General features: G+C 36.3%; 1 protein-coding gene across 3 annotated transcripts in view; it reads left to right on the top strand.

Moving 5' to 3' along the window:
• The window catches only part of GORAB (golgin, RAB6 interacting), a 23,932-nt gene extending 13,750 nt beyond the window's left edge, over positions 1-10,182 (top strand). For all 3 annotated transcript variants that reach the window (XM_021719231.1, XM_008071446.2, XM_021719232.1), the window contains 2 exons: positions 1,619-1,759; positions 9,226-10,182. In XM_021719231.1, coding sequence (XP_021574906.1) covers positions 1,619-1,759; positions 9,226-9,661 — 577 coding nt within the window. In that variant the 3' untranslated portion in view covers positions 9,662-10,182. The remainder of the gene's footprint in view (positions 1-1,618; positions 1,760-9,225) is intronic.
• The last annotated feature ends 742 nt before the right edge of the window (positions 10,183-10,924 follow it).

The raw sequence follows: 10,924 nt of genomic DNA, 5'->3' as shown, positions 1-10,924 counted from the left end.
ATAAATCAAAAAATCAGCCGGGCGTGGTAGCACATGCCTGTAATTCCGGCTACTCGGAAGGCTGAGGTGGAAGGATCGCCTGAGCCCAGCAGGTCGAGGCTGCGGTGGCCGGGAGTGGCCACTGCACTCCAGTCTGCATGACAGAATGAGACTCCAACTCAAAAAAACAAACAAACAAACCAAAAAAAATGTGGAACAATTTAGTAGTCTTCACTTTAGAAGAGGTGAGGAGGCTGTTTACTGGAGACTTTACAAAAATAGTTACAGCTTTAGCATTTCTTAAGTGCTTTTGATTGAAGGCAGAAAGCGCTGATACAGACAGAAGTCTAAGAAAATACATCATGTTTGGATTACTAATAAATGGACAGTGAAGTACTTGAAGTGAAAGAATTTTACTGGTGAGTGAACTTTTGTAGGAAAGGAAAGGTAAATGCATGATGAAGCAGAAATCAAGAAAATTCAAGTGGTAGCAGTTTTATGTGGGACATTTTCTTCCTTGAGAATGAGTAAAAATTTGAACTGAGTGAAATCATGATGAAAGGTTTGCTTTTGTATTTGTTTCATTTCTTTTTTTCTTTTTTTTTTTTTTAGTTGTAGTCTCACTCTGTCGCCCAGACTGGAGTGCAATGGCTCACTCATAGCCATCACTGCCTTGACCTGCTGGGCTCAGGTGATCCTTCCACCTCAGCCTTCCAAGTAGTTGGAACTACAGGCAAGCACCACCACACACCCAGCTAATTTTCTGATTTATTGTGGAGACAAGGTCTTGCCAAGTTGCTCAGCCTGGTCTCAAACCCGTGGGCTTGGCAATCCTCTTTCCTCCACCTCCCAAAGTGCTGGGATTATAGGTGTGAGCCACCACACCCAGCTGTTCCATTTCTCAAGTGTGTATTGTACTTGGAACTGGTGAACATACTAAGAAATGGTGAGGTTAGATATGCTTTCAAGCAAGGTCGAAAAAGAGTGGTTTGGTTTTTGAGCCCCACAAAAAATTGAGGACCTATAGTTTTGCCTAAGAGCACAAGAATCAAAGCAGTAAAAGTTTGGTGAAATGTGTCCTAAGCAAGTTAAAACTAAAAAGATGTTTTCAGACATATAAAGAAATGTTTTTTAATGCTGACATCTGTTCTTGATATCAGGCGAGTATCAGACAAATTAAAATGGGTGAGATTTCATTTCCTTTCACCTGCCATGAAAGAAAGCTTAGTCAATAAAGCAGTGACTGAGAATAGTGAAAATTAAATGTAAGCAAGTATTCAGTGACATTTTCTTTTTAGACTTCCAAAAAAATCTGGCAAACTATTATTATTTGAGTCTACTGTATGTGGAGTAGCAGGAGCAGAATGGAAATAGAGATCTACAAGTGAACTATCTATTGGAATTTTTTTTTTGAAGACTTGTTACCTTGTTTGTGAAAATATGTGCTAATAGAAAATTTGGAAAAATAAGGATTAAAAAGTTCAAATGTTATCAGCATCTATTTTATTTCATTTTTGTATTTTTTCTAAGCAAAAGATTAATTATAAGTAAAAGATTTTTCTAAGTAAAAGATTAATAATATACACAATATCTTGCTTTTTCCCTTGTATATGATTTTGTATATGTATTTGTATTCTAGATCCAAAAGAACTCAAGCAGAGACCATGAAACTAAAGCGAATCCAGAAGGAGTTGCAGGCTTTAGATGACATGGTGTCTGCTGACATTGGAATCCTCAGGAACCGGATTGATCAGGCCAGCATAGACTATTCATATGCTCGGTGAGTTGGGGAAATTGAACTCTGAGCAAGGAATGTGATTTAATGTATTACTAACTGGTCTGAGAGCTTCTGAGTCTATCATTTAAGTTTCATAACCCCGTTAGGGGCTGCATTTATTCTTCTTTTGTGCTGACTCAGATGTCTCTTCTTCTGTGATGTCTTCCTTAACTGCCCTACAGTTAACCTCGTTCATATGCCTGTTAGAACAGTTCTTACATTATTTATTTACATTTTAGTCTTTACTGCTAAACCATCAGCTATTTGATGTTTGGAACTCTTTTTATTAATCTTTCACGATCTAGCAAAGTAAATGTCTGAGAGACTGGCCCCAAACTCTATTATTCTAACACCAAGTCTGTGTTCTTTACATTAAAATTTTTGATTCTCTGATTTGGTCCTTATGGAACTGAAGCCTATTTCTCACTTCAGTTTTCATCAAAGTAAGGGGATCTAGTTTATTTTTTAAAAAGCTTATTTTAAAGAAAATACCTTGGAAACTTGACATTTTTTTCTCTTATTTTTTTTCTTTATGATTGCGCTCTGTACGAAATGGTTTGGTGTCATGTTTCCTTGGTTTTAATGATTGGCATTTTCTTAAAGAGAAAAATAATCATCATAGAGTATTCTTTAAATGAACTAACACATGTAAAGAATTACATGGACTTTGCAGACAGATAAAAGAGCAAAAAATTATGTCCAATTTCAGGGTTTTCAGTCCTTTCAACATTGCTTTAATCATCTTGGTTTGCCTTTTTTTAACAAGGGAATGCTGTGTTAATGACTCAGTTTTGCATCTTTCTCTGTAACACTAGAAATCAATCAGAATGCCTCATTAGTCCAGGGTAAACCACAACTTCAGAATGTTTATATAATAATTTATAAAGCGGAAATGCTTGATTGTGGTTGTTAATTCACTGTTTAGTGTTTAAGAAAGAAGTTTGTGGTTCTCCTTGTGTTTGTGTAATTGTTGTGTGAGTGTATGCCATTAGACTTAATGGGTTGTCTTTATTAATTAACTGCTTAAATTAATGCCATTGGTAGCTGATAACGAGAGGTTCCAGATTTCTATTAAAAAAGTCATTAGGAGGTAACCAGGATTTTATTAAGATTTAAACTAAACCTTGATTTTAGTCTTACAGAAATTTGCCAGAGGAGCGTTGTTATGCCTTTATAGCCTTTTTTAAATTAATAATTCCTTTTATAAAGATATAGTACTGGTGACCTCAACAGAAAAATGATCTGATTATGGTTTAATTCTGTTCTAGTAGAGGACAGTCTACTAGGAGAAGGATGCCCTTTCATATTAGATATTATATAAGAAATGTCATAGTTTTAGCCTTTAAAGAACCACAAAGAATGTGGGACTAGTTAAAGGAGAAAACATTTTATAACATATAAACATTCTTAATGAAATTTTAGTAAATATTTACATCTTTAATAGGCTAAGGATAACAGTTTCTCATGGCACTAATATTGACATAATTGTAAGTAGATGTTATATGAGACCATTTTTTTAGTTTTATTTTAGATTCAAATGGTGTATATGCATGTTTGTTACATGAGTATATTGCCTACTGGTATACCTATTACCCAGATAGTGAACATTGTACACAATAGGTGAATTTTCAACCCTCGCCTCCTTTTAGGATCCTCAGCATCAATTACTTCCATCTTTATGTCCATATGTTCCCATTGTTTAGCTTCCATTTATATCTGAGAACAGTGAGGATGTTTTTAAAGCCTAAGCCCTTAGGTCAAAGAGAAGCTGTAGACATTTGTACTAGAACCAGGGTTTTGTTCATGTATGAGATTAAGATAACATTTTCTAAAATTCTATTGTGCTTATTGATAAATTATAGATTTGTAATATAATATTGTAGGCCAGATTTTTACTAGAAGATAATCCCCAGGGCAGTCAGATTCTGTAGAAGAGTTTCTTGATTTTTGTTCTGTTAATAAAAAACAGTATCATAGTTCTGTAATGCTTTGTACGGTGCTACTATGTCCACAAAAGTTCTTAGGTGGTGAATAGGCCAGAATGTGCTTTCCAATTGGCTTCTGTAGGGCACTGTGGGATAGAAACCTGAAAAGCCCAGCACTTGGAGCACTTGAGAGAGCTGCAGCTCCCACTCTCCACTGTGATTATGGTGTTGCCATATGTGTGCAGACCAGCTTGTAAGACTGAGAATGGCTGCATACAGAACATTTTAAAAATCACTGTTTACCATCTAGGTGTTATAGACACCCTCCTACACAGACATATACAGGCAAATATTTTTAATCATTTTGTGAACAATTTACAGAAGTAAGAATAAAAGGGATTGTAAAACAATTATATTTTTAAAATTTAATAGGAATATAGCTGGTTGCCATGGCTCATACTTATAATCTCAGCACTTTGGGAGGCTCAGTCGAGAGGATTGTCTAAGCCCAGGGGCTTGAGATCAGCCTGGACAACATGGTGAGACCTCATCTCTACAGTAATTCCAAAAATTAGGCGAGTGTGGTGACTGGCACCTCTAGTCCCAGCTACTTGGAAGACTGAGGTAGAAGGATCACTTGAGCCCAGCAGGTCAAGGCTGCAGTGGCCGTGAGCGTGCAACTGCACTCCAGCCTGGGAGATAGAGTGAGACTCTGTCTCATAAATGAGTAAATAAATATAATATTTTAATAAGAATATAAGCATAGTAAACCTCTGTATCAAGTAATGTTTGACTCACAAGCATAAAAAACTGAGAGACTATAGTTACTTCCTGTTGAAATGATTAGCTCTATGAGAATATTGTATTTCCTTTTTATTTTTAGAAATATATTTTTTACCCACTTGTTCTTTTTTTTTTTGAGTCAGAGTCTCAATGTCACCCAGGCTGGAGTGCAGCGGTCATCTGCAGCCTCAACCTGCTAGGCTCAGGTGATCGTTCCATCTCAACCTTCTAAGTATTTGCAACCACAGACATGCACCACCACACCCAACAAATTTTTTTGACTTATCGTAGAGATAAGATCTCGCGATGTTGCTCAGGCTGGTCTCAAACCCCTGAACTCAGGCAGTCCTCTTACTTACGCTTCCCAAAGTGCTAGGATTGCAGGTGTGAGCCACCACACCTCGCAGATTCTTGAGTTTGAGAAATTCACCTAGGATGTGTTTTCCTGAAGGCTAGGAGTTTGAGATTTTACTTATATAATAAGTTTTATGGTCTAGACTCTAGAGTGTGTGTCTCTGCATTTGTATTAATTTCCTAGAACTGCCATAAGAAGCCAGGCTTGGTGGCTCAGCCTGTAATCCCGTGCTTTGGGAGGCTGAAGTGAGTGGATTGCCTGAGCCCGCGGGTTCGAGACCCACCTGGGCAAATTGGTGAGACCTCATCTCTACAATAAATCAAAAAAACCAGCCAAGCATGGTAGCGCGCGCCTGCAGTTCCAGCTACTTGGAAGGCTGAGGCAGAAGGATCACCGGAGCCCAGCAGGTTGAGCCTGCAGTGGCCGGGAGCGGCCACTGCACTCCAGTCTGGGCGACAGAGTGAGACTCCAACTCAAAAAAAAAAGAACTGCCATAACAAATTGCCACAAACTGGGTGACTTAAAACGACAGAAATTTCTTCTCTCACATTTCTGGAGGCCAAACACCTAAAATCAAGGTATTTGCAGATTGATTACTTCAGAGAATCTCGGGATCCATTTCTAGCCTCTTCCAGCTGTGGGCATTCCTTGTCTTATGGCCACACCATTCCATTTTATGCCTCCATGATCACATTGATTCCTGCTCTTCTCCCTCAAAACTTCTTCTGCCTCTCTTTTAAAAAGATACCTGTGATTGTACTTAGGCCCCAAATGAAGAATCTAGAATAAACTTCTCTCAAAACTCTTATCTTAATCATATCTTTTGCTATATCATAAGATAATTTTGACACTTTTGTCCTATGCAGTAATATTTACAGGTTCCAGGGATTAGGAAGTGAATATCTTGGGGCTGTCATTTTTTAGCCTTCCACAGCATTCATCTTTTGATTTCTCTAACAATGGCAAAAAAGTTTTCCCTACTTTGCTAATACCAGATAGGCTGAAAAATGAAAAAAATTTTAATTCTCAACTGTATTCAATGAAAACTAAAAACAGGTTACAAAGATGGTGTTTTCAGTCTTTTTTTATATTTTCTGGAGGTGACTTAATACTTTGGACAATATAGAAAAGGAAGCTCAGCATGATAATTTGTTTTATTATTGCATCATTCTTTTAGATCATTCCATCATTTTTCTTAGCATAAATGAGAGTAATTGATGAGTAATAATGAAGTAATTCCTATTGTGATGAAATGGCAAAATGTTTTAAGATATAGGAAAAATAATAATGTAACTATGATGCCATAATGCATCTTAGATTTATAAAAGGGTCCATTGGACCCATTTAGTAATTAAAAAATGGAATTCATTTTATTCTTTTTTTCAAATAAGTAAATTCTCTCTTTATTATTAAAAGACTTCTAAAAAAAGGATAAAAACTATAATATGTTAATTCACACAAATAGAACTGCTCAGAAAAGGAACTGAAAAGCTAAAAGTGGATCCCAAGGAACCTGATGGTATACTGAGGGTTAATGATTGAGTTTTTTTTGTTTTGTTTTTTTTAAATTTCAGGGATACCAAAACTAAGAGACAGTTTCTAGAATTCTTTGACCACTCATTAAATTAGTCAATGTTTCTTTAAAATAACAAAACAATTATATAATTACTTTTCCAGTCACTGTGTCTTACTGTGTTATGTAAAGTGCTCTTATTTTGTTCCAGAGTATGTCATCATGTATGTATCCAAAAATCAGACCATAGGCTGGTATGCAGTTTGTGAAACTCATCAATATTTTAAACATAAGTCTAAATAAATAAACAAAATACAAAATCATCAGTGATTTTTCCAGGGTGAAAGATCAGTGGAAACCTAGGGACCTATTTGCAAATGTTAATTTCAATTCCGTATTCATGATTCATGAGCCTGGGGTGTAAATCTCTACTAACTGACTTTGGCTGAAGGAGACTGCAGGAGAAGGGAGGTTTGAGTGGGGGACGGGGCAGGGTATTCATATACCTATCGAGAATGTTGTCTGAACTCTTGGTATGATGCATGAGCATTCATATACAGGTTTTGTTATAAGGTATGGAAATAAGAGAACCAGGTATCCAACAGTTCCTTTAAAATAATTGTTTTAACATAGGGGGTTAGCAAGAGATAACTGGTTTTCTCATTCTTACATTTACTAGGTGACACAAAAAAATGAAATATGATAGCTGAGCATCATGTAAATAAGAGTTTTCAAGTATAAATGCTAGGTCCCTACATTTAGCATAATCTTAATTTAGATACATGCTTACTAATATACTAAGTGTTCTTTGATTCTGGTGCTCTAAAGGGGAAGTTCTGTTTCTTGAACATCTAGCACTGGGCTAGACTCTTTCTCAGTTTATAATCCTTAACACTCCTGTGAGGTATTATCATCACTGTTTTAGAGATAGACCAAGGCTCAGCTGAAGGATCTGCTTAGAGTCACTGTACTGGAGTTTTTCATGATTGCATGCCCGTTCCCCAGCCCCTTCCACAGGAACCTGGCTGTGGTTTGTGCTCATCATGCTGTCCCTGGGCTCTACCTGATTAGAACAAGAGTGGGCTGCTGACTCCAGTACATTTTATCTGTAAACTAAAGAGGGGCTCCTGGCATGACCTGACAGTAAGAACTCTGTTCAAACTGAGATGAGCCAGGCCAGCCCGGGTTCTCCCTCAGAAATTATGGAATTGGATCACTAAGAAATTGAGTGGAGTGAATTTGATGTAGAGTGCAGCTGGTGGCCATACAGGGCCGTGAGTATGATAGGAAAACTGAAGGAGAGAAACTGTGGCTTCTAAGCATTAAAGAGAAAAGCCTTTGATTCTAATGACATGTCTATGAAATTGCTTCTTGTATCCTACAGGAAAACTTTTTTCTTTTTTTTTTTTAACCTGAGCTAGTTTGGGTATCTCCTCTTTGTATCCACAAAAAGCTTTGACCAAAGCAGGTATTCACAGTGAATGACAGAAGAAGGTTTTGAACTCTGGGTTCTCTAAAATGAAATTTTTTTCCCCCCACTATTTTTTTTCCCCAAGGCAGAGAATCTTAGATCAGGAGACATACGTGTTTATTTTTTCCTGTAACACTTGCACTAGTAGCTACTTATTACATTGAGTTGACATAGACAGTCATAATTGATAAGGCAACATGGCCTTCACAGCTTTTAATGTTAGTTAAATTGAGAAACTAATTAGTAAATGGAAACTAACCTTTTTTTTTCTTGCAAGAGAGGAAGAAATCTTTATTTCTTGTTGCAAAAAGAAAAGAATCAAATCATATGGGAAAAACAAAAGACAATGAACAAAGATATAGCTTTTCTTTTCATACTGACCTAATACAGACGAAAAAAAAGGTCGATTGCAAGGTGATTTCTCCAGCAGAATTGCCCTACTTCACATGAGACTGACATTATGTATCAACATAGAGTTTATATAGAGAGTCTAAAATCTCCTAGTCAAGGTGTCATAGTAGTAGTGAGAGGGTGAGAACAACTTAACCCAGGGATTCTCAACTGGGAGTATTGTTGTCTCTTAAGAGACATTTGGCAATGTATGGAGACATTTTTGGTTGTCACAGTTTTGGGGTAGTACTAGCAATCAGTGGATAGGAGCCAGTGATGCCATTTAGCACCCTACAGTATATAGGACAGCTCCTCACTAAGAATTCCATGGCTCACATTGTTGGTAGAGCCAAGAGTGAGAAGTCCTGCCTGTGGCTGTCCTGAAATTGTCTGTTCCACCTGATGTTTACTTCTTGCCTTTACCCAGTGTCATTTTGTTGGGTGTCTTCTGTCCCATTTGTATTCATCTACCTATCTTCCTTGACCAAAATTTTCCAGTCCCTTAAATCAAGAGATGCAGCATTTCCATTTTCTCCATCTCTTGTTCTGCTTCTCATAAATTTAACCAGCTACATGCTGGAGCTAGCTTGTACTGGCTCATGCAGATTTTGTATCTCTTCTTGATTCTGCATTCAGTAATGTCACACTAGTAGCTTGAAATTGGCCAGGGAAACTGGTAAACGCTACAAATTAGGGTTCCTCAAGGCCCTACCCTATCCCCCACCCCAGAGCTAGCACACCACTGAATTAATACTTTTAGCCTGCCTTTACTCTACTCTAGTACAGCTTTGGAAAGAAGAAATGAGTGCAGAAGAATGTTGTTATATCAGGTGATTCCAAATAAGGGTGTTGTGACAGTTTTAGCAGCCTAGTTTATCTAATGTGTAGCCAAGTGTTTGTAAAGTATTAATATCTATATCTTTGTTATATATTTGTTCCCAATTTTGTAATTTAATTATCATCTCTAGACCCTCTTTGAAAATCTTATTCAATAGAAAATGAATGGACCAATCTCTGTACCTGTCCTTACAGGAAGCGGTTTGACAGAGCTGAAGCAGAGTACATTACTGCAAAGCTAGATCTACAGCGCAAGACAGAGATAAAAGAACAGCTCACGGAACACCTTTGTACAATCATACAGCAAAATGAGCTCCGAAAGGCCCAGAAGTTGGAGGAGCTTATGCATCAACTGGACGTACAAGCTGATGAGGAAACTCTGGAGCTTGAGGTGGAAGTAGATAGATTGCTGCAGGAACATGAGGCAGGTGCCGGGAAACAAACCAGGCTGGGTCAGCCTGCTGGGGAGAGTGTGGTGTTAGGATTTACTCAAGAGAACAAAAAGCATCAAGAACAGGCTGTTTCCTCAATGGTAGATGAACAGCGTGAACATTCCAATAGCATCCCCCATCTTAGTCCAGACTACCCCCATCAAGAAGTTAAAGACATTTCAGCTGCTCTAGCTACATGAAGGGCCAGTATTCTTTAAACAAATATGGATGGTATTCAGCAAAGTGTACTTTCTGCTGTAGATTATACCCTGATCTCTGATAAAAATTCCTCTTTAAAACATTGTTAATTCTTGAATTCATGATTAGTTTTAGTAGGTTAACATATTTGATCATTCTAAAGTCCCAAGTTATGATAATGTTATTTCTAAGAGATATGTTTCACCATGATTTTGGACCAGTTCTTTCAGTGTTGCTTTTACTCTTATTTCTGGGTGAAAGTAAGTGACTTAAATGGATGAACGAAAAACTACCTGACTAGCGTGTTTTTATGCCAGGTAAATATAGAAGGTAGAATGAAAAATGATATTTAATATCTAATTAAACTCACTTAACTTTTCCTGGAAGAAATGTTGAGAATGGAAGTCCTGTTTTATGTAGTCAGTAAAAAGACATAAAAATTACTATGGGAAAAAGAGAAAGACACAGAGAAGAAAACCAAAAGTTGCACATTGAATTATCTATCTGGATCGTAATAGAGTTGAAAAATACAACTTGGAAATTGCACTTTATGTAAAAAAAAAAACCAGGCAACTAATAAACAAACTTTACTTTTGTTTTCAATTTGCCTTTAAATGGTTTTATTTTACAATTTGAGTTTTGGTTAGTTGATGCACACACTTGTACATATAAACATACTATATATTAATTTTACTACTAATATAGTATACTTTTTTAAATCAGTGATTGATAAAATTTAGAAAATAAAAGCATTTCTAAAATGAGACTGAAAATAATTTAGAAAATCATATTGCTACTTTGATGATGTAAAAAACTGATGTATTTTTTCTGAAATAATCTGTCAATATGTGTTTTATGTGTTGGACATAAACTATCCTATCATAAAGCATTTGAATTGTTAAGATACTGATTTTCTTATTTAATAATTTTGTTAATTGCTTATTACCAATACTTGATCACTACATTGTGCTATATGTGAATGTATAAGTAAATACTGTAGTTTTGTCACAGAATCTGTGACTGTCACACTAAATTATGATCTATTTATCAGAAATTCCAAAAAGTAAAAGTACTTCATTTTAAGTCTTTAAAAAAATAACTTTCATCAAACTTAAGAGTTTCCGAAAAACTTAGGGACATCATACTCTTAAATGGGTTTGTTTGAGGGTATTATCATCTGGTAATATAGATGAGCTTTACATTTATATGTAATTTGAGTTGAAAGTATAACTTTCCATTACTGACTTCTAAACAAGCATTTATGT

Source organism: Carlito syrichta, unplaced genomic scaffold (genome assembly GCF_000164805.1).
Source record: "Carlito syrichta isolate Samal-C Ts95f unplaced genomic scaffold, Tarsius_syrichta-2.0.1 Scaffold314330, whole genome shotgun sequence".
Taxonomy (NCBI): Eukaryota; Metazoa; Chordata; class Mammalia; order Primates; family Tarsiidae; genus Carlito; species Carlito syrichta.
This window is presented reverse-complemented; position numbering and strand designations above follow the sequence as displayed.